Here is a 25,372-nt window from a genome sequence, read left to right on the forward strand (position 1 = left end):
ATGGGCAACATTGTTTTCTTTTGCCTTGCGGACATGGAGTATCTAATCTTGAGCACAAATGCACCAAGACACCACTACACAAGGGTCTGCGTCAATGTTTCCTTGGACCGATGGACATCCACGTGACAACGAAAGTTGAAAAATGCTTTCCTTGCTTCTAGAGTTATTGTCATGCCAACTTTCCAAGTCTTTCACTCCAAAGACTTTGACTATGCTGCATGTATAGTACTGCAAAAACTAGTGCAATTGGCTCAACCACTCGACACATGGCTCCAAACATTAATTTCAAAGAAAACGAAAGCATAACCTCGTGCATGCATTAGTTCTCCAGGTGATAAGCTCAGGGAAACAAAAGCAAATAACATGTGTTGCTTCTTCAACATCTTTTTTGATCTTACATTCCTTGGAAAACAAAGCAACGAAAACTACTTGCCTTGTCACCACGAGTGGTCTCAAGTTCTCATCAAGTCAGTCCAGTTACATCCAATTCTTATCCGAGTACTTTTTCTCCCTTGGCGTATATTCCAGAGATGCTACCCGGTAAAAGCCGAGCTAAGCTTGAGCACCCAAGATTAAAAGTCTAAAGATGCTCCTTTCAGTTTCAAGCAGAAGTTTCAACTATATATACCTCCGAACCTTCCCTGTCTGGCTGCTAGCGCTAATGCAGGTGGATCTAGCTTTGTGCTTTTGGTGCATGTGGATCCAGCTTTCCACTTTGGTTCATTAGCTGCCCTTGAACTAAACTATAATCAAGTAACTCACAGTCACCTACATGCACAAGTTAAAGTTGTCATAATACGACTAATATTTACTTCCAAATCGCATGGAGAAATGTCTTAGCCTTACTTTTCAGTAAATCTATCAGCTTGGATATATATGAGGCCATGTGACAAGGCCATATGACACATGACAGACAACCTTGTCACTCTGTCATGTGTCGTGAACCATCTCATTTACTATCTTTGTCATGGTGATTCTCCCATACAAGTTGTGTCAGGTGTGTGATGTTCATGATCGTAGCATGTACAATATATGTTGTTTCAGAACTAATGCAGGTAGCATGTACAGTTTGTGTCACTGATGGCGTATTTTAAGCAGCACCCTGGGTACGCCCACTTGTGATTGCAGCTGTCGACTTGCGTCGGGTATTCGGCTGTGCAAGTGGACACGGCAGATGGGCAACATTGTTTTCTTTTGCCTTGTGGATATGGAGTATCTAATGTCGAGCACAAATGCACCGGCATGAGCATCAACTTTAATTCTAACATAGTGCAAGATTTCACTTTGAAAAGACAGTTGTGGAGGCGTGTACAAAAAACAAAATTTGTTATTTTTGCACATACCTCCACGGATGATTTTTTCGTATGACATTTTGCAGCATGTTAGAAAACTTGTTTGTGAGGCTAATTGGTTTGATGCAAAAAATCGGCATGTCAAATTTTGGTAACTGCCAAATGTTGGCTAGAGATTGACTGCATACCAATTTTCGTTGCCAATCTCACAATAGGTTGCCAAATGTTGGCAACTTTTAATTTTGCCAAATATTGGCAATGTCAAATGTTGGTAGCGAACCAATCAGCCTCTTTGTTCATCAGCTATTTTTTTTAATTAATCAGTTTTTTTAACTATATTTTTGGAATTTACAATTTATGCGGGTGCGTTTGAGCTCGAGATTGTAGGTACTCCTGTGTTGATATGCAAGCAGTTTTGGCGTCTTGGAAGATGCTCCTCCTTGGACGGTTGCTGGGCGAGAGGGCACAGTGCACCGCACAAGAGCAGATTATTTAGATGTCTTCCCGAGTGATCAGTTTGCTAGTTATAGGCGTTGCGCTTACTATATTTTCCTTGGCAAGCATTGCGACTTCTGTGGCCTGTAAGAAAAGCGGCATCCATCAATTGGCCCTTTACTGCAAGAACTAATGGTAGATTAATCGTAGTGCTCACATCATGACTGTGCAAACCATTTGTGCCGGATAGAGGCGGTGCCCGGTGCCATGCATGGCCCCACGACCATGCATGCATGAGAGCGATCGGTGAGCTCACCCGGCTGAGTCACGCCGATGACGCCCCGGCGTCGCCTTGCGCGCGCGCAGGGACACTTCGCACGTCTAGCCGGCCGGGTCCCGCACGCGCTCGCCTCCTTGTTCCTCGCTACTTCCTCTTACTTTTCCCCCCACCTTCCCACCGCGCGTCGAGCACGCCGATAAAAACCAAGGCACGCTAACCCTACCGACTCTACTCTGCACTCTGCAGTCTGCACTGCAGCACCACACCAGCAGCAGCTTCGCCTGTCCTCTCTGGCTGGCATGGCGTCTTCCGGCGGCGGGCGCTCACCGGCGACGGCGGTCTTAGACGACCTGGTCGATGTTCGTGACCGTGTGGCGATGCTGCAGACCGTGCTGCAGGAGTCTTCGCCTGAGGCGACCTTGGAGGCGGGGGAGCTGGTGGACGGGATGATGGCCAAGCTGTCGAGCGCCTTGTCCGCCGTTCTCAGCACCGGTGATGGCGGCGTGGCGTCGTCGTCAGGAACAGGCCGGGGACTGGGCGGGAGGAGGAAGAGATCCGGCACGGCGTCATCCGGGCCGCACCGCCGGAGCAGCTCCAGGAGAAGGTGAAGAAACTCTAAAACCCTTTATCAACCGTGCAAAAACTACTACTCCGTACAGAGGTAGTAGTTCGTAGTAGCTAGCCGTAGACTGTAGTATCTCATGGATGCACATGCGATTTAACAAATTATTATGGGCTTCAAGCCTTCAACATCCACTTTTGCAACTCGTACTATTAATTTGGCGGCCTAGTGGGGGAACTTTAAGCGCCAATGATCAAGGACGACTTCTGACGACCAATTCCTGTGTTATCAGATTGAAAAGATCAAAAGTAGATGCCACTAAGATTTCTTCAGCATGCATGCATGGGTATATCAAATCATACATGCATGAGTAGTTGGAAGTGCTAATTAGTCATATATGTTATTCATGGCAGGATGAAGAGCCCTCTAATCAAGACTGTCACCGCTACGACGCTCACAGATGGCAAGTCATGGAGGAAGTACGGTCAGAAACAGATAAACGACTCTACTAACCCGAGGTACACCTGTTGATGTATAAATGCATAGTCCACATTTCCTCATCAGTCTGAGCTTTTGGGTGAACTGGCTGGTGCATACAGTTCTACATGATATCGGAGTCAAGAGGTTTTGACCGCCTACTTTCGGTCCACGTTTAGGCCTGAGGGAGCCACACGCGAGGGAGAGTGTTGATGTATAAATGCATAGCCCACCTTTTCCCATCAGATTGAGCTTTTGGATGAACTGACAGCAGTTATAGAACACCATTCCAATATGTCTGAGCTGTCCAAGTATAAGTAAAGAGTGATTACTGAATCACTAATATTGAAGCTAGCTAGCCAAGCACACTTGCCAACTGGTTAATTAACTAATTGCACCTAGCTAGTTGAGCTTTCTAACTTTATCCTTCAAGGGGAAGTTGAGCTTTTCTATTGATCAAATATGCATGCACGCATGCATATGGTGCTTATCGCTCCCTTGTTTTTCGAAAAGGTATCGCTCCCTATATATAGCACCAGTTGTTGTATTGAGGTATTATTAGCTAGCTACAGTAGACTTGTAGCTAGCTTACATATCTAGGATTATTACTGATTTGCATATGGGCGTATATCCAGGAGCTACTACAGGTGCACGCATTTGCCAGATCAAGGCTGCAAGGCCAAGAGGCACGTCCACGTATCCGAGTCCAACCCGTCGGAGTACACCATCGACTACTATGGCCAGCACACCTGCAAGGATCCCTCCACATTTCCATCACTCATCGTCCAAGGGGCCGCCGACGCTGCCCCGCTGCCGGACTGCGCAAACCTCATCAGCTTCGCGCCCATCAATGGAGCCAACCGTGCTTTCACTACCAGCACGAGCACGAGCGCTTTTTCTCATCATCTCATGAAAGAAGCGTCTGATTATCATCCTATGCTCTTCTCCCGCTTCTCCAACTACAGCTCCTCGCCGCCGGCTCAGGAGGGCGTGTCCAGCGGCTCACCGTCGCCGGCTTGCCACAGGAAGTACATGCAGTACGCCGGCGGGCAGTTCATCAACGTTACTGGCTTAAGGACATCGCCGTTGACTGTGGGATCAGCGCCGGCGGAGTACTGGCCGGTGGTGGAGGTCACCGGCGTCGACATGGATGTTGCCGCAGGCATGGACACGTACAGCTTCCCTTCCTCGCCGAGCAGCCTCGGGTTCATGTCAGGATCGTTGGGGGGATCATTTGGCAACAACGTTTACGACGACGACCTGTTCAGCTTTGATTCCTGACCATGCCTATGTACATGCATGCTAATTGAGCCATAACAAGGGCTTGCGCAATTTGCACGGGCCGGGTAATAGTAATGATAATAGGGTGTACTGTCTATGTATGTGTATATTGGCCAATATTGGGCATGTGTGGAACTGTGGATATGAACAAAAAGGTAGCTAGCTAGTAATCTGTACTGTATTGGCATGTCAAGTGTAAATATATACATATGTAAGTTTGCCTGCACGACCTTAAATTATGGGTTTGTAAATGTTGATTTATGTAACATTTGTTTTTTTGGAAAATAGAAGCTTTCATTACCTGACCTCTGCATAAAAGATGCGTACAACTCAACATCATTACATCGTTTGTTACAAGCACATGAATCAAACTAGGACACAAAATCCTCGGTAAGTCACTTTGATCTTTTGGCACCAAGCCCCTCAGCTATTTGTTGTGCGACCATTGTATTACACTAGTGGTTGGGTCCCGCCATTGCGTGCCGCTTAAGAGAAAGCTATGCGCACCTCATCATCATGCCAAAATTTTTAAAAAACATTCTCGCGTCACGTGAACATCACAACCATCTTAAAAGGAAAAAAGAAAAAACCTAGAAAAACATCTCTCAAAAAAAAAGTCTCCCTACCATTTAAAAAAACTCTAAAAATTACTTCCTCACCGTGACCAACCAGCATGCGCCACATGGCGTAGCTGGTTGGCCACCATTCTAGCGGCTCTTAATGGGTTTAATAATAGCCCATGATCACAACCAACTAATGCACATGAGTAATACCTGCATGTAAGGTTGAACCTTTTGTGTTCTAAAAACTTTATAATTCTAACACAACCAAATACTAGTAGATTCTAACACAACCAAATACTAGTAGAACAAAAAACCATTACAACCAACCCAACACACACACATCCACGCACACATGCAAGCACGCACTAAGCCCCCATAAAAATAAGTGAGCGGAGAGACATGTGAGGCAAGACCAAAAAAAAATGTAAATACAACAACGGCGTACAATATTACACGCTAAATTTAGAACACGCCAAGCAACTCTGTCATTCCACAATAAGAAAATAGCTGCTAAACCGCCTCTCATTGGAGGCTGCACCGTGTATCCCTTTGCCAATTCTGCTTAGTTGAGGATCAACATAGAAACTAGAGCAAAACATATTAATGGAAAAGAAATATGCTTTTGGATTGTTGCTAGCAATGCTACCTAGCTTCTCATAAACATGATCAGAGATCTAACCGATCATTCCAACTATTTGTGTTGGATGACACAATTTTTAATGCTCGGCCAAGTGGTAAGGCTGGAAACAATAATCAACAATTCTAATGGTCGAATAAAAATCATTTTGCTGTGCCGGGGGAAGCCAGCAAGATTATTTCCGATGAACCTGAAAAAGCAGGAGAAGTGCAATTATATCAAGAAGAGAATGAGCATGTTTAAAACAAAAAAATTGTCCAGGCATTACAAATTTATAATTTCCAGAGACGAAAGCTCCATCTCATCAAGATTTAGAATGCATACTTTGGTTAACTTGTACATTAAAAAATTGCACATGGTTTGACAGCATCAAACCGGTTTGTAGCCACCCTTTATGATCTTTTTATGAAGTTACCAGTATATTCTTTTGTTTATTAGATGATGCATGCCAGTAGCTAGTCCTTGAAACCAAGATACCACCGCACTAGGGTCTGCATCGATGCTTGGTTGGACCAATGGATATCCACGTTGGCCCTAGTGACAACGAAAGTTGGAAAATGTCACGCCAAGTTTCCAAGTGTTTCACTCCAGAAGCTTTGACTACACTGCATATATAGTACTGAAAAAACTACTGAATTGGCTCAACCACTCGACACATGGCTCCAATCATTTTCACATAGAAAACAAAAGCAAGGAACTCATGCATGAACTTCCTCCAGGTGATAAGCTCAAATGGAACAAGGCCATAAAGGCAAAGAACATGTGTAGTTTTTTCAACATTTTTTATCTTATGTTCCTGAAAAACAAAGCAATGAAAACTACTTGCCTGGTCACCACGAGTGGTCTCAAAACCAGTAAGTTACATTGATCCATTTAAGATCCGAGGACAAAGGACCTTTCCACCCTTGGCGTATATGCTAGCCAGTCGAAGTCAAGCTAAGATTCAGCACCGAGGAGTGAAGATTTCACTTCCTGAAGAAGTTTCAACTATATATACTCTGAACCTTCCTGCTAATAGCTAGTGCATGGCTATCCTACTTTTTGAGCATGCGGATCTATCTTTCTGCTTCTGTGCATTAGTTGTCCATAAAATAAATTATAATCAAGCTGATCCATACGTGTCACAATAATCGCTACATGAACTTTATTTACATTAATTATGCAAATTACTCACCTTAGCTTCATGTAAAGGTAAGACCAACATGGGCCAACCAAATTCCTTGATTTATTTCGGGCATTCTAGCAATGTGTATTGAGTGGGAGACGACGTCCTTTGAACTATGAGATGTCTGTGGCGAATTCGTCAATCTCAAGATTTACCGGCTCAGTCTCTCGAAGATGCTTATAAGAGTAGAATGAACGTGTGTTTGTATCCTCTTAATGCTTCATTTGAGTTAATAAAATTCACCCTTTATCGAAAAAAGAGTAGAATGTGTGTGCGCGCTCATAGGGATGAGTGTACGTGTGTTTATGTGAACATTTGCGTTTATACTGTGTGTTTTAAAGAAGAGAGCTGCTATACACACGACGCACATCGGATGATCTCTGCTCGACAGAGCACATCAGGGCGTCTATGCAAATCATGACAGTGCAACATACGGCCAGATTTGCAGTCGGGCAGCTGTCGTGCTGACTCCGACGTCCACAAAGTAGTTTCGTTTAAACAAAGTAAGACCAATGTGGGATGAAAAGCAAACATTAACTTTGGTTAAAGTTGTCATTACACGACAAATATTTACTTCCAAGTGCCATGGAGAAATGTCTCATAGCTTCTTTTTTAATAAGTCTATAAGTTTGGGCATATCAGGCCAATGTGTCGTGCTTGTTTATTCGAACTGACATCCGCTTTTTTAGGTCAAAAGATTTTACGTGCGGACTAAGACAACCAGCCATGGAAGTAAAATATAACCAGTGACATTGTGTTGGTAAATAAAATCTTCCTTCTCATCCCATCAAAGGGGTAAAAGATTACCTCCAAAGATGTGGTATGCATGATTTGAAAGTATAGTGGAATAACTAATCCTCGTATGAACACTGCTCCTATATTGATATTTTTTGGACCTTGGTAACTGTTGAACGCCAGATATAAGCACATGGCAACTCCGGACATTTTTAATGGCAAGTTTAGTTACACGAGGATGGCATCTTTAGTCGGCAAGCATGGCAACTTTCGTGCTTCAGTTTACTTTCACACAAACTTACTGTGTGTCACTGGAATTTGCCATCCCTGCGTGACTGGAATTGCCATCGAAAAACGTCAGAGCTGGAGTGCCATGTGCCTGACATGTGTCACTTATCATTTGGGTATTTTTTTGGGTATCCTCGGATGTGCCCTACTCGCTCGGGGGGCGGTTGGACAAAACCTAGTTGTCGTCCCCTAACCCTCCCTTACCACCCACCTCATCGCTGTCGGTGGAAGCCGATGGGCAAAGCCTTTCTGGCAGATGGTGGCAGCGGGATCATCTTCTTGTGCTACAGGAGTGTCACTGTTGGAGCATTTTCTTCACATCGCCTCGTGAAAGGGACGATGTATCATCTGATGCTCTTCTCAAGCTTCGTCGGCTACATCTCCTCACCCGCATAGGAAGGGGGCTACGAGAAGTTCAAGCGGTACACCCACGTTGACATTCCTGGCTGGAGAACGTTGCTATTGACCATGGGACCGGTGTCGTAGGAGTACTTGCTAGAGGTGCCGGTCACCGATTCGACATGGATGCTGGAGCAGGCATGGTCAACTTCCCTTCCTCGCCGAGCAACCTCAGGTTCATGTCGGGCTCATTGGGATCCTTTGGTAATAACGTTCGCGTCTACGACCTGTTTGGCTTCAATTCATGATCATAGTAAATAATTAATTGGACAGTAGTACCACTGGCTTATGTATTGCATGAATATTGGACATGTGATCAACATATATGTAAGGTTGCACGTACAACCACTTTAAATTGTGATTTTGTACGTATCACTTATTTTTTAGACAATAGAGGCTTTATTACCTCTTGATGCATATAGGCCAACATCATTACATTGTTTATTAATACAAGGCGAGAAACAAGTAGCCAAGACAAAAAAGAGTGATTGGCCACGCCGAACTAAACCTATGTGCAGGAAGCCTATTACAACCAGTCAAATCAAACCTTTTCTTATGGGAAACGATTCTAGCCTCTTGGTGTCAAGCTCCATCCGCACAAAAGCTGCATCGCATGTCCCCTTGCTAAATCCTTCACGTAGAAACAAGAGAAAGACATTTTAACAGAAAAAGCTCCTTTTCTAAATGTTTCTCGCGAAAAAAAGGAAAAACTCCTTTTCTAATCATGACCAGGGAACTAACTGATCATTTCAATTGTCGTTGGATGACAAGTTTTCTTGATGATCAACCAAGCAATGAGCATGACAATCTATGTCAATCTACAATTTTAATGATCAAATCAAAATGATTTTTCTATTATTGGGAAAAGCTCATCAAGATTATTTCCGAGGAACCTCGAAAAAGCAGGAGCACTTCTGTCAAAAAGGAAAATGCACCTATTTATAAAAAAAAGGACCAACAAAAGCATTACAAATTTACTATTTTCGGAAATGGAAGTTTCATCTCAGCAAGATTTAGAATGCATTCTTTGGCTAACTAGTAAATTAAACAATTGCACATGGTTTGCCAGTATCACCCGGTTTGTAGCTACCCTTTATGGCCATTTATCGCCCTTTAGTTAAGTTACCAGCATGTTGTCCTTTGTTTATTAGATGATGCATGTCACTAGCTAGCCTTTAGCACACTAGGGTCGGTGCTTGGTTCGACCAATGGATATCCACACGTTGGCACTAGTGACAACGGAATTAAGTTGGAAATGGCACGCCGACTTACCAAGCTTTTCACTCTCCAAAGACTTTGACTACACTGCATATATAGTACTGCAAAAACTACTTCAATTGGCTCAACCACTCAACACATGGCTCCAAGGAATTTCACAAAAAAAAGCAAGAGAGGCATGCACTCTCTAGGTGGTAAGCTCTAGGAAACAAAGGCAAATAACATGTGTGTAGTTTTATCAACATCTTTTATCTTACGTTCCTCGAAAAGCAAAGCAATGGAAACTACTTGCACGGTCACCACCAACGGTCTCTTTTTATCAAGTCAGTTACATCCTGTTCTTATATGAGGACTTTGCATCTCTAAAAGATTAGTGCTTTTTTTTCTCCCTTGGCGTATATGCAAACCAGTAAAAGCTCAACTAGACTTCCACACTGAAGACTAAAGTTTCAACTCTCAAGAAATTTGAACCGTATATACTCTGAACCTTCTCTCTCTAGCTAGTGCATGATATCCTACTTTTGATGCATGTGGATCTTGCTTTCTTCTTTTAATCCATGAGTGTCACATTAATCGCTATATGAACTTTATTTACAACAATTATGCAAGTTACTCACATTGGCTTCAGGCACAAGTAAGGCCAACTCGGGATCAAAAGAAAACATTAGATCTGGTTTAATATATCGTGGTTAAACTTGGTTTGATGTTTCATGAAAAAAGCTAAATTTGATTATAGCTTCATTTCAGTGAATCTATCAGCATGGATATGTAAGGCCAATGTGTCGTCATACTAGTTTATTCAAAATGGCATCTACTTTTTAGGTCAAAAGATTTTACGCGTGGATCAAAAAAACATGCCAAACAAGTAAAATATAACCAGCGACAATGGAGAAATTTGCAGGGGCACACACGGATGGGGGCATGCATGCATGCGGCCACCCAATTGCTTCAAGATTCATAAAGTTGTTTGGTCATTTGCATGTGCTTTACCTCTTAATTACCGTAGATATACACTAGTAGAAAACAGGGCTTTCGTTCGGGCCTGGCCAGCCCATTAGTCCCGGTTCTGCACGAACCGGGACCCATGGGGTGCATTAGTCCCGGTTCATGAGCCCAGGGGGCCGGTCAGGCCACGTGGGCCACTGGTCCCGGTTCGTCTGGACCTTTTGGTCCCGGTTCCACGCACGAACCGGGACCAATGCGCCTCGCCCCTGGCCCATGACCATTAGTCCCGGTTTGTGGCACAAACCGGGACTAAAGGGTTGGTCCTCGTTGAGGTCAGAGTTTAGTCCCACCTCGCCAACCGAAGGGCGCTCACACCGGTTTATAAGCCCGTCCCTCTCTGCCTTGTTGAGCTCCTCTCAAAATGAAAATAGATGCCCTTATACAGGGAATTTAACCTAAATTCAGAGTGAATTTCTCTGAAATTCATAGAAATTTATTATGAATTTAGGTTGAATTCTATCTATAGGCGCATCTATGCTCATTTTTTTATGTTGGGGCTGGCGATCTTTACAGACTTTTTGTGTGTTGAATATGCACCATTCAAAATCAGTCTCTGCTTTGAATGGTTCATTTTGAACACACAAAAAGTCTGGAGTTCAAATAAGTTCAAGAAAATGAAATCCCTTTGTAACAGATGAGTTTTCGTCCGAAACCCTGATACTTCGAAAGAGATTGTCCATTTTGTTCATGAAGTGCATCCACCTTTTGCCGGGACCCTCTCAACTTTTTAGCACATGCTATGTGGGTGAAATGATGATACCATGCCAACTTTCAACCTTTTCAGAGTTCATTTGAAATGCTTTTCAATTTTAGGGTCTTATAGCTCAAAATAATCAGTAAATGCATGAAAAATAACAAATGAAGTCAGAAGGATTGAAAAATGATGATGTGGCTTTGAATGGTGCATTTTGAACACACAAAAAGTCAGGAGTTCAAATAAGTTTTAAAAAAGAAATCCCTTTGTAACAGACGAGTTTCCGTATGAAATCCTGATACTTTGAAAGAGATTGTCCGTTTTGTACATGAAGTGCATCCAGTTTTTGCCGTAACCCTCTCAACTTTCTTGCACATGCTATGTGGATGAAATGATGATACCATGCCAACTTTCAACCTTTTCGGAGTTCATTTGAAATGCTTTTCAATTTTAGGGTCTTATAGCTCAAAATAATTAGTAAATGCATGAAAATAACAAATGAAGTCAGAAAGGATTGAAAAATGATGATGTGTCTTTGAATGGTGCATTTTGAACACACAAAAAGTCAGGAGTTCAAATAAGTTTTCAAAAATGAAATCCCTTTGTAACAGACGAGTTTCCGTATGAAATCCTGATACTTTGAAAGAGATTGTCCGTTTTGTACACGAAGTGCATCCAGTTTTTTCCGTAACCCTCTCAACTTTCTTGCACATGCTATGTGGATGAAATGATGATACCATGCCAACTTTCAACCTTTTCAGAGTTCATTTGAAATGCTTTTCAATTTTAGGGTCTTATAGCTCAAAATAATTAGTAAATGCATGAAAAATAACAAATGAAGTCAGAAAGGATTGAAAAATGATGATGTGGCTTTGAATGGTGCATTTTGAACACACAAAAAGTCAGGAGTTCAAATAAGTTTAAAAAAATGAAATCCCTTTGTAACAGACGAGTTTTCGTATGAAATCCTGATACTTTGAAAGAGATTGTCCGTTTTGTACACGAAGTGCATCCAGTTTTTGCCGTAACCCTCTCAACTTTCTTGCACATGCTATGTGGATGAAATGACGATACCATGTCAACTTTCAACCTTTTCAGAGTTCATTTCTAGTGCTTTTCAATTTTAGGGTCTTATAGCTCAAAATAATTAGTAAATGCATGAAAAAAATGAAGTCAGAAAGGATTGAAAAATGATGATGTGGCTTTAAATGATGCATTTTGAACACACAAAAAGTCAGGAGTTCAAATAAGTTTTAAAAAATGAAATCCCTTTGTAACAGACGAGTTTCCGTACGAAATCATGATACTTTGAAAGATATTGTCCGTTTTGTACACGAAGTGAATCCAGTTTTTGCCGTAACCCTCTCAACTTTCTTGCACATGCTATGTGGATGAAATGATGATACCATGCCAACTTTCAACCTTTTCAGAGTTCATTTAAAATGCTTTTCAATTTTAGGGTCTTATAGCTTAAAATAATTAGTAAATGCATGAAAAATAACAAATGAAGTCAGAAAGGATTGAAAATTGATGATGTGGCTTTGAATGGTGCATTTTGAACACACAAAAAGTCAGGAGTTCAAATAAGTTTTAAAAAATGAAATCCCTTTGTAACAGACGAGTTTCCGTATGAAATCCTAATATTTTGAAAGAGATTGTCCGTTTTATACACGAAGTGCATCCAGTTTTTGCAGTAACCCTCTCAACTTTCTTGCACATGCTATGTGGGTGAAATGATGATGCCATGCCAACTTTTAACCTTTTCAGAGTTCATTTATAGTGCTTTTCAATTTCAGGGTCTTATAGCTCAAAATAATCAGTAAATGCATGGAAAATAACAAATATCATAAAAAATAAATAAGTAATTAGAAACAAAATAAAATAAACTTTAATAAAATATATAAGTAGAAACAAAATAAAATTTAATAACATAAATAAAATTTATGAAACTAAAATTATCAACGTATTTTCTGTTCAAAACATTATAAGCAACCTCTAGTATTACTGAAACTAAAATTATATAAAATTGATGCAACTAAAATTATCAAAGTTTTTTCTGTTCAAAATCATTAAAAGCAAAAATAATTTTCATAAAGAACTTTTCTTGTTAGAAACTTTAATAGCAAAAAGAATTATCATAAAATAAAATAAATAAGTAATTAGAAACAAAACAAAATAAAATAAATAAGTATTTTGTTGTAAGTAGAAACAAAATAAAATAAAGAAAGCAAAAAAGAAAAGAAATAAACTAGGAAAAAAACGCCGCCTACTGGGCCACCACGGCCTGAATACGACTAGAAACTCACCCATGGGCCAGGATTCAGGCCCGTAGAAGGCCCAATAGGCCCACAAGCAGATAGAGTGTGTTTAGGCCCGAAAGCCTACATTTGAGAGGAGATCGAGAGGGCAGTGGGAGTGGGGCTTATAAACCACTCTCGAGCTCCCTGAGCTAGCGAGGTGGGACTAAACTTTCGTCCCGCGATGCAGGCAGCACAAGGCCTTTAGTCCCGGTTGGGGCCACCAACCGGTACTAAAGGCATACATTGGTACCGGTTCGTGGCACCAACCGGTACCAATGCCCCCACTTTAGTCCCGGTTTGTGCCACCAATCGGGACCAAAGGCCTCTGCTTCCCGCCCTTTGGGCTGCTGAAAAATGACCTTTAGTCTCGGTTTGTGCCACCAACTGGGACCAAAGGCCTCTGCTTCCCGCCATTTGGGCTGCTGAAAAATGACCTTTGGTCCCGGCTGGTGGCATTAACCGGGACTAAAGGTGAGCTTTGGTCCCGGTTGGTGTCACGAATCGGTACCAATGGTCTGTCTATATAAGCCACACTTGTGAAATTTTCGGTTCAGTTCTTCTTCCCACTGCCCCGACGCCGTCGCCGCGTGCTCCCCTGCCCCGACGCCGTCGCCGCGCGCGCCCCTGCCCCGACGCCGTCGCCGCGACGCCGTCGCCGCCCGCCGCCCCTGCCCCGACGCCGCCGCCCCTGCCCCGACGCCGTCGCCGCGCCGCCCCGCGTCGTCACCGCCCCGGTCCGCCCCGGTCCGCGCCGCCCCGCGTCGTCACCGCCCCAGTCCGCATTGCCCCTGCCCGGACGCCGTCGCCCCCTGCCCCAACGCCATCGCCGCGTGCCGCCCCTGGGCACCGACGCCGTCGCCGCGCCGCCCCGCGTCGTCACCGCCCCGGTCTGCGCCGCCCCTGCCCCGACGTCGTCGCCGACGCCGCCCCCAGTGAGCCCCGGCCCCCGCGCCCCTGCCCTGCCCCCCGCCGTAAAAATTATATGATTAGATGATTTTTTGTTCATAGATGTGATTTTTTTGTTCATATATCATATGATGTTTTTATATTGTTCATAGATGATCGATCATATTTGTTCATATGTGAAAGAACATGCGGTGCCCCCATGTTTGGTTTTGGTAATTGATGACAATCTCTATGGACTAATGGTTGCCTTGAGTTATATTTGAAGGATTTGTCCATAGGCATTTTTTGAAGTCCATGTGTTGGTTTCAAGGAGTTTATGTGGTGACCAAGGTGTTATTAAGGAATTATCCAAACATAGGTCATGTGAGAGTTGAGCTTATTGCAAGCATGTCTTGAAGAAGAAGATTGTGTGATCATTCATGTTTACCTTCAAGACATCATCCAAATGAAGAGAGTTGGAAAGAGTCAAGGTTGATCAAGACTAAGTCAAGAGTGAATCAAGTTGATCAACACACAAAGCGCACAAGATGTACCGAGGGATCAAGCGATCCCATGGTATGGTAAGCATTGTCAATTAAGCTTTGTGTACTAACCCATGGTCTTCGTGAGAGTTCTTTGTGGGGTTAGGTTGCGGTGTGCAAGTTCAAGTGAAGCGGGCAAGTTCAAGTAAAGCATCATGAAGAGATCAAATGCTTGAAGCTTGCCATCCATTGTGGTGACAATGGACTTGTGAAGATGTGCGGAAGGGTGGCTCACCCATAGTGGAGTATGGGGGAGCAATCAACTAGTCTTCATCGAGCCAACGCAATCAATAAAGGTGGTCCAACTTGAGGGCGTCAAGATCGTCATCATCCAGCTCAAGTGGACTATGCGCAAGGCAAAGGTTTGCCCTTGATAGGTTTTCTATTTTACCGGTCTCATGGTAGTTGTGGGAGACCGGGTTATAGGATCGATTGCCGTACTATCAGGGGGGGCTCTCGATGAGTAGCTTGATCGTATCGTTCGTAGAGAGCTCAAACCATTGCATCCTTGCTTCATCTTTATTGGTTCTTGTTTGGTTCTTCTCTTTGAGAGTTTTGGAGCTTATGGTCATCTTGATGACAAGCTCGAGTTCATCGAAAACGGAGTTCACTTGCTTCTTCTATGATGTTTTTGATGTTGGAGGTTATGCCGGTTCTTCTCGGTTGGAGGTTTCACTCCTCTTTTTGTTGGCATACCTTCCCTGCCTCTTCTCGGTTGGAGGTTTCACTCCTGTTTTGATGCTACTCGTCGTCTTGTATCCAACAAGCTTGAGTTTGCTCAATTCGGAGCTCATATGCAGAAGTTATGGCAGTTTTGGTTTCCCGTGGAGTATACTTGTTTTCGTGGAAGTGGCTTTAGGATGGTCCCAGCGGTAGTACCGCGGTACCCAGCTGTAGTACCGCTTAGGGGTCACAAGCGACAGTACCGCTCCGCAGCGGTAGTACCGCTCCGCAGCGGTAGTACCGCTGGTGGGTCCTCAGCAGTAGTACCGCTACGGTACCAGGACCCTACTGCGTCGACTCGAGGGGTCATTTTCGTGTCGGATAGTGCGGTACTTCGCAGCGGCAGTAGGGCGGCAGTACCGCTCACGAGCGGTAGTACCGCCCAACCACCGCGGCACTACCGCTCGGGTCTGTCACTCTCCTGCCCTCCAGACTCCACGGTAGTACCGCCCGGGGGAGCGGTAGTACCGCTGTGATCAGCGGTAGTACCGCTGCCTCCTGCGGTAGTACCGCCCTCTGCGGGGCTGTTTTGGGGGTAACGGTTGGATTGTCCCCCCCACTATATAAGGGGGTCTTCTTCCCCATTCTACCTTATCCTTTGAGCTCGTGTTCTTCCTCCATTGTTGACCTTCTTCGAGCTTGCTAACTCTCAATCCCTCCATGGATTCTTGCTAGTTTTTGAGGGAAAAGAGAGTGGAGATCTAGATCCACATTTCCACCAATCACTTTCTCCTATATGTGAGGGGAACCCATTGGATCTAGATCTTGGAGTTCTTGGTGTTCTCCTTCTTGTTCTTCCTCTCATCTTCCTCCCTAGCATTAGTTGCTTCGGTGAGATTTGAGAGAGAAGGATTTGGGCACTCCGTGTTGTTGGAAATATGCCCTAGAGGCAATAATAAATGGTTATTATTATATTTCTTTGTTCATGATAATTGTCTATTGTTCATGCTATAATTGTGTTATCCGGAAATCGTAATACATGTGTGAATACATAGACTACAACGTGTCCCTAGTAAGCCTCTAGTTGACTAGCTCGTTGATCAACAAATAGTCATGGTTTCCTGACTATGGACATTGGATGTCATTGATAACGGGATCACATCATTAGGAGAATGATGTGATGGACAAGACCCAATCCTAAGCATAGCTCAAAGATCATGTAGTTCGTTTGCTAGAGCTTTTCCAATGTCAAGTATCTTCTCCTTAGACCATGAGATCGTGCAACTCCCGGATACCGTAAGAGTACTTTGGGTGTGCCAAACGTCACAACGTAACTGGGTGACTATAAAGGTACGCTACGGGTATCTCCGAAAGTGTCTGTTGGGTTGGCACGGATCGAGACTGGGATTTGTCACTCCGTATGACGGAGAGGTATCTCTGGGCCCACTCGGTAATGCATCATCATAATGAGCTCAATGTGACTAAGGAGTTAGTCACGGGATCATGCATTGCGGTACGAGTAAAGAGACTTGCCGGTAGCGAGATTGAACAAGGTATTGGGATACCGACGATCGAATCTCGGGCAAGTAACATACCGATTGACAAAGGGAATTGTATACGGGATTGATTGAATCCTCGACATCGTGGTTCATCCGATGAGATCATCGTGGAACATGTGGGAGCCAACATGGGTATCCAGATCCCGCTGTTGGTTATTGACCGGAGAGGCGTCTCGGTCATGTCTGCATGTCTCCCGAACCCGTAGGGTCTACACACTTAAGGTTCGGTGACGCTGGGGTTGTAGAGATATGAGTATGCGGAAACCCGAAAGTTGTTCGGAGTCCCGGATGAGATCCCGGACGTCACGAGGAGTTCCGGAATGGTCCGGAGGTGAAGAATTATATATAGGAAGTCATGTTTCGGCCACCGGGAAGGTTTCGGGGGTCACCGGTATTGTACCGGGACCACCGGAAGGGTCCCGGGGGTCCACCGGGTGGGGCCACCTATCCCGGAGGGCCCCATGGGCTGAAGTGGGAAGGGAACCAGCCCTTAGTGGGTTGGGGCGCCCCCCATGGGCCTCCCCCCTGCGCCTAGGGTTGGAAACCCTAGGGTGGGGGGGCGCCCCACTTGCCTTGGGGGGCAAGTCTCCCCCCTGCCCCCCCATGTAGATGGGTTCCAGGCCGGCGCCCCCCTCCCAGGGGGCCTATATAAAGGGGGGGAGGGAGGGCAGCAAGACAACAGCCTTTGGCGCCTCCCTCCTCCCCTGCAACACCTCTCCCTCTCGCAGAAGCTTGGCGAAGCCCTGCCGAGATCCCGCTACATCCACCACCACGCCGTCGTGCTGCTGGATCTCCATCAACCTATCCTTCCCCCTTGCTGGATCAAGAAGGAGGAGAACGTCCCTGCTCCGTACGTGTGTTGAACGCGGAGGTGCCGTCCGTTCGGCACTCGGTCATCGGTGATTTGGATCACGGCGAGTACGACTCCATCAACCTCGTTCATTGGAACGCTTCCGCTCGCGATCTACAAGGGTATGTAGATGCACTCCTTTCCCCTCGTTGCTAGTATACTCCATAGATGGATCTTGGTGATGCGTAGGAAATTTTAAAATTCTGCTACGATCCCCAACAGTGGCATCATGAGCTAGGCCTATGCGTAGTTACTATGCACGAGTAGAACACAAAGCAGTTGTGGGCGTAGATGTTGCCAATTCTTCTTGCCGCTACTAGTCCTATCTTGTTTCGGCGGTATTGTGGGATGAAGCGGCCCGGACCAACCTTACACGTACGCTTACGTGAGACAGGTTCCACCGACTGACATGCACTAGTTGCATAAGGTGGCTAGCGGGTGTCTGTCTCTCCCACTTTAGTCGGAACGGATTTGATGAAAAGGGTCCTTATGAAGGGTAAATAGAAATTGGCATATCACGTTGTGGTCATACGTAGGTAAGAAACGTTCTTGCTAGAAACCTACAAGCCACGTAAAAACTTGCAACAACAATTAGAGGACGTCTAACTTGTCTTTGCAGCATGTGCTATGTGATGTGATATGGCCAGAAGATGTGATGAATGATATATGTGATGTATGAGATTGATCATATTCTTGTAATAGGAATCATGACTTGCATGTCGATGAGTATGACAACCGGCAGGAGCCATAGGAGTTGTCTTTATTATTTTGTATGACCTGCGTGTCATTGAATAACGCCATGTAAATTACTTTACTTTATTGCTAAACGTGTTAGCCGTAGAAGTAGAATTAATCGTTGGCGTGACAACTTCATGAAGACACAATGATGGAGATCATGATGATGGAGATCATGGTGTCATGCCGGTGACGAAGATGATCATGGTGCCCCAAAGATGGAGATCAAAGGAGCAAAATGATATTGGCCACATCATGTCACTATTTGATTGCATGTGATGTTTATCGTGTTTTGCATCTTATTTACTTAGTACGACGGTAGTAAGTAAGATGATCCCTTATAATAATTTCAAGAAAGTGTTCACCCTAACTGTGCACCGTTGCGAAGGTTCGTTGTTTCGAAGCACCACGTGATGATCGGGTGTGATAGATTCTAACGTTCGCATACAACGGGTGTCGACGAGCCTAGCATGTACAGACATGGCCTCGGAACACACGCAATACACTTAGGTTAACTTGACGAGCCTAGCATGTACAGACATGGCCTCGGAACACGGAGGACCGAAAGGTCGAGCATGAGTCGTATAGAAGATACGATCAACATGGAGATGTTCACCGATCTTGACTAGTCCGTCTCACGTGATGATCGGACACGGCCTAGTTAACTCGGATCATGTTTCACTTAGATGACTAGAGGGATGTCTATCTGAGTGGGAGTTCATTGAGTAATTTGATTAGATGAACTTAATTATCATGAACTTAGTCTAAAATCTTTACAATATGTCTTGTAGATCAAATGGCCCATGTTGTCCTCAACTTCAACGCGTTCCTAGAGAAAACCAAGCTGAAAGATGATGGCAGCAACTATACGGACTGGGTCCGGAACCTGAGGATCATCCTCATAGCTGCCAAGAAAGATTATGTCCTAGAAGCACCGCTAGGTGAAGCACCAATCCCAGAGAACCAAGACGTTATGAACGCTTGGCAATCACGTGCTGATGATTACTCCCTCGTTCAGTGCGGCATGCTTTACAGCTTAGAACCGGGTCTCCAAAAGCGTTTTGAGAAACATGGAGCATACGAGATGTTCGAAGAGCATTACTCAAGTCTCCGACAAGTTCTTCAGCTGTAAAATGGAGGAAAATAGTTCTGTTAGTGAGCACATACTCAGAATGTCTGGGTTACACAACCGCTTGTCTCAGCTGGGAGTTAATCTCCCGGATGACGCGGTCATTGACAGAATCCTTCAGTCGCTTCCACCAAGCTACAAGAGCTTTGTGATGAACTTCAATATGCAGGGGATGGAAAAGACCATTCCCGAGGTATATTCAATGCTGAAATCAGCGGAGGTGGAGATCAGAAAAGAACATCAAGTGTTGATGGTGAATAAAACCACTAAGTTCAAGAAGGGCAAGGGTAAGAAGAACTTCAAGAAGGACGGCAAGGGAGTTGCCGCGCCCGGTAAGCCAGTTGCCGGGAAGAAGCCAAGGAATGGACCCAAGCCTGAGACTGAGTGCTTTTATTGCAAGGAAGTGGTCACTGGAAGCGGAACTGCCCCAAATATTTAGCGGACAAGAAGGCCGGCAACACCAAAGGTATATGTGATATACATGTAATTGATGTGTACCTTACCAGTACTCGTAGTAGCTCCTGGGTATTTGATACCGGTGCGGTTGCTCATATTTGTAACTCAAAACAGGAACTGCGGAATAAGCGGAGACTGGCAAAGGACGAGGTGACGATGCGCGTCGGGAATGGTTCCAAGGTCGATGTGATCGCCGTCAGCACGCTACCTCTGCATCTACCTACGGGATTAGTTTTAAACCTCAATAATTGTTATTTAGTGCCAGCTTTGAGCATGAACATTGTATCTGGATCTCGTTTAATTCGAGATGGCTACTCATTTAAATCCGAGAATAATGGTTGTTCTATTTATATGAGAGATATGTTTTATGGTCATGCCCCGCTGGTCAATGGTTTATTCTTGATGAATCTCGAACGTGATGTTACACATGTTCATAGTGTGAATACCAAAAGATGTAAAGTTGATAACGATAGTCCCACATACTTGTGGCACTGCCGCCTTGGTCACATTGGTGTCAAGCGCATGAAGAAGCTCCATGCAGATGGACTTTTGGAGTCTCTTGATTACGAATCATTTGACACGTGCGAACCATGCCTCATGGGTAAGATGACCAAGACTCCGTTCTCCGGAACAATGGAGCAGCAACCAACTTATTGGAAATCATACATACCGATGTGTGCGGTCCAATGAGTGTTGAGGCTCGCGGAGGATATCGTTATGTTCTCACTCTCACTGATGACTTAAGTAGATATGGGTATGTCTACCTAATGAAACACAAGTCTGAAACCTTTGAAAAGTTCAAGGAATTTCAGAGTGAGGTTGAGAATCAACGTGACAGGAAAATAAAATTTCTTACGATCAGATCATGGTGGAGAATATTTAAGTCACGAATTTGGTGCGCACTTAAGGAAATGTGGAATCGTTTCACAACTCACGCCGCCTGGAACACCTCAGCGAAACGGTGTGTCCGAACGTCGTAATCGCACTCTATTGGATATGGTGCGATCTATGATGTGTCTTACCGATTTACCGCTCTCATTTTGGGGCTATGCTTTAGAGACTGCCGCATTCACTTTAAATAGGGCTCCGTCGAAATCCGTTGAGACGACACCGTATGAATTATGGTTTGGGAAGAAACCTAAGCTGTCATTTCTAAAAGTTTGGGGATGTGATGCTTATGTCAAGAAACTTTAACCTGAAAAGCTCAAACCCAAATCGGAAAAATGCGTCTTCATAGGATACCCTAAGGAAACTATTGGGTATACCTTCTACCTCAGATCCGAAGGCAAGATCTTCGTTGCCAAGAACGGGTCCTTTCTGGAGAAGGAGTTTCTCTCGAAAGAATTGAGTGGGAGGAAAGTGGAACTTGATGAGGTGATAGTCACCCCTTCCGAACCGGAAAGTAGCGCAGCGCGGGAAGATGTTCCTGTGGTGCCTACACCGACTGGGGAGGAAGTTAATGATGATGATCATGAAGCTTCGGATCAAGTTACTGCTGAACTTCGTAGGTCCACACGGACACGTTCCGCACCAGAGTGGTACGGCAACCCTGTCCTGGAAATCATGTTGTTAGACAACGGTGAACCTTCGAACTATGAAGAAGCGATGGCGGGCCCGGATTCCGACAAATGGCTAGAAGCCATGAAATCCGAGATAGGATCCATGTATGAAAACGAAGTATGGACTTTGACTGACTTGCCCGATGATCGGCGAGCCATAGAAAATAAATGGATCTTTAAGAAGAAGACAGACGCGGATGGTAATGTGACCATCTATAAGGCTCGACTTGTCGCTAAGGGTTATCGACAAGTTCAAGGGGTTGACTACGATGAGACTTTCTCACCCGTAGCGAAGCTGAAGTCCGTCCGAATCATGTTAGCAATTGCCGCATACAATGATTATGAGATATGGCAGATGGATGTCAAAACGGCATTCCTTAACGGCTTCCTTAAGGAAGAATTGTATATGATGCAGCCGGAAGGTTTTGTCGATCCTAAGAATGCTAACAAAGTATGCAAGCTCCAGCGCTCAATCTATGGGCTGGTGCAAGCATCTCGGAGTTGGAACATTCGTTTTGATGAGATGATCAAAGTGTTTGGGTTTACACAGACTTATGGAGAAGCCTGTGTTTACAAGAAAGTGAGTGGGAGCTCTGTAGCATTTCTCTTATTATATGTGGATGACATACTATTGATGGGAAATGATATAGAATTCTTGGAAAGTATAAAGGCCTATTTGAAAAAGTGTTTTTCAATGAAGGACCTTGGAGAAGCTGCTTATATATTAGGCATCAAGATCTATAGAGATAGATCAAGACGCCTCATTGGTCTTTCACAGAGTATCTACCTTGACAAGATATTGAAGAAGTTCAATATGGATCAGTCCAAGAAGGGGTTCTTGCCTGTATTGCAAGGTGTGCAATTGAGCACGGCTCAATGCCCGACCACGGCAGAAGATAGAGAAAAGATGAGTGTCATCCCCTATGCCTCGGCCATAGGGTCTATTATGTATGCCATGCTGTGTACCAGACCTGATGTAAACCTTGCCGTAAGTTTGGTAGGAAGGTACCAAAGTAATCCCCGCATGGAACACTGGACAGCCGTCAAGAATATCCTGAAGTACCTGAAGAGGACTAAGGATATGTTTCTCGTTTATGGAGGTGACGAAGAGCTCGTCGTAAAGGGTTACGTCGACGCTAGCTTCGACACAGATCTGGATGACTCAAAGTCACAAACCGGATACGTGTATATTTTGAATGGAGGAGCAGTAAGCTGGTGCAGTTGCAAGCAAAGCGTCGTGGCGGGATCTACATGTGAAGCGGAGTACATGGCAGCCTCGGAGGCAGCACAGGAAGCAGTCTGGATGAAGGAGTTCATTACCGACCTAGGGGTGATTCCCAATGCGTCGGGCCCGATGACTCTCTTCTGTGACAACACTGGAACTATTGCCCTTGCGAAGGAGCCCAGGTTTCACAGGAAGACCAGGCATATCAAGTGTCGCTTCAACTCCATTTGTGAAAGTGTTCAGAATGGAGACATAGATATTTGTAAAGTACATACGGATCTGAATGTAGCAGATCCGTTGACTAAACCTCTCCCTAGAGCAAAACATGACCAACACCAGGACGCAATGGGTGTTCGATTCATCACAATGTAACTAGATTATTGACTCTAGTGCAAGTGGGAGACTGTTGGAAATATGCCCTAGAGGCAATAATAAATGGTTATTATTATATTTCTTTGTTCATGATAATTGTCTATTGTTCATGCTATAATTGTGTTATCCGGAAATCGTAATACATGTGTGAATACATAGACTACAACGTGTCCCTAGTAAGCCTCTAGTTGACTAGCTCGTTGATCAACAGATAGTCATGGTTTCCTGACTATGGACATTGGATGCCATTGATAACGGGATCACATCATTAGGAGAATGATGTGATGGACAAGACCCAATCCTAAGCATAGCTCAAAGATCGTGTAGTTCGTTTGCTAGAGCATTTCCAATGTCAAGTTGTTGGGAATCGTAGCATAATTTTAAATTTTTCCTACGCTCACCAAGATGCATCTATGGAGTATACTAGCAACGAGGGGAAAGGAGTGCATCTAGATACCCTTGTAGATCGCGAGCGGAAGCGTTCCAATGAACGTGGATGACGGAGTCGTACTCGCCGTGATCCAAATCACCGATGACCGAGTGCCGAACGGATGGCACCTCCGCGTTCAACACACGTACGGTGCAGCGACGTCTCCTCATTCTTGATCCAGCAAGGGGAAAGGAGAGGTTGATGGAGATCCAGCAGCACGACGGCGTGGTGGTGGATGCAGCGGGATGTCGGCAGGGCTTCGCCGAGCTTATACGAGAGAGAGAGGTGTTGCAGGGGAGGAGGGAGGCGCCCAAGGCTGTTTTACTGCTGCCCTCCCTCCCCCCCTTTATATAGGCCCCCTGGGAGGGGGGGCGGTGGCGCCGGCCACAACCCATCTAGGGCAAGGGGCGGCGGCCAAGGGGGGGAACTTGCCCCCGAAGGCAAGTGGGGCGCCCCCCCACCCTAGGGTTTCCAACCCTAGGCGCAGGGGGAAGGCCCATGGGGGGGCGCCCCAGCCCACTAGGGGCTGGTTACCCTCCCACTTCAGCCCATGGGGCCCTCCGGGATAGGTGGCCCCACCCGGTGGACCCCTGGGACCCTTCCGGTGGTCCCGGTACAATACCGGTAACCCCCGAAACTTTCCCGGTGGCCGAAACTTGACTTCCTATATATAATTCTTCACCTCCGGACCATTCCGGAACCTCTCGTGACGTCCAGGATCTCATCCGGGACTCCAAACAACTTTCAGGTTTCCGCATACACATATCTCTACAACCCTAGCGTCACCGAACCTTAAGTGTGTAGACCCTACGGGTTCGGGAGACATGCAGACATGACCGAGACGCCTCTCCGGTCAATAACCAACAGCGGGATCTGGATACCCATGTTGGCTCCCACATGTTCCACGATGATCTCATCGGATGAACCACGGTGTCGAGGATTCAATCAATCCCGTATGCAATTCCCTTTGTCAATCGGTATGTTACTTGCCCGAGATTCGATCGTCGGTATCCCAATACCTTGTTCAATCTCGTTACAGGCAAGTCTCTTTACTCGTACCGCAATGCATGATCCCGTGACTAACGCCTTAGTCACATTGAGCTCAATATGATGATGCATTACCGAGTGGGCCCAGAGATACCTCTCCGTCACACGGAGTGACAAATCCCAGTCTCGATCCGTGCCAACCCAACAGACACTTTCGGAGATACCCGTAGTGCACCTTTATAGTCACCCAGTTACGTTGTGACGTTTGGCACACCCAAAGCACTCCTACGGTATCCGGGAGTTGCATGATCTCATGGTCTAAGGAAAAGATACTTGACATTGGAAAAGCTCTAGCAAACGAAACTACATGATCTTTTATGCTATGCTTAGGATTGGGTCTTGTCCATCACATCATTCTCCTAATGATGTGATCCCGTTATCAATGACATCCAATGTCCATAGTCAGGAAACCATGACTATCTGTTGATCAACGAGCTAGTTAACTAGAGGCTTACTAGGGACACGTTGTGGTCTATGCATTCACACATGTATTACGATTTCCGGACAATACAATTATAGCATGAACAATAGACGATTATCATGAACAAAGAAATATAATAATAACCATTTATTATTGCCTCTAGGGCAT

General features: G+C 45.0%; 1 protein-coding gene across 1 annotated transcript; it reads left to right on the forward strand.

The window, feature by feature from the left end:
- The first annotated feature begins 2,254 nt into the window (after positions 1–2,254).
- LOC123048697 (probable WRKY transcription factor 72) lies at positions 2,255–4,632 on the forward strand. The gene is made up of 3 exons (XM_044471742.1): positions 2,255–2,611; positions 2,983–3,087; positions 3,682–4,632. The coding sequence occupies exons 1-3, from the start codon at positions 2,307–2,309 to the stop codon at positions 4,325–4,327; spliced, it is 1,056 nt and encodes a 351-aa protein (XP_044327677.1). The 5' UTR covers positions 2,255–2,306; the 3' UTR covers positions 4,328–4,632.
- The last annotated feature ends 20,740 nt before the right edge of the window (positions 4,633–25,372 follow it).

This window comes from Triticum aestivum, chromosome 2D, assembly GCF_018294505.1.
Source record: "Triticum aestivum cultivar Chinese Spring chromosome 2D, IWGSC CS RefSeq v2.1, whole genome shotgun sequence".
NCBI lineage: Eukaryota > Viridiplantae > Streptophyta > Magnoliopsida > Poales > Poaceae > Triticum > Triticum aestivum.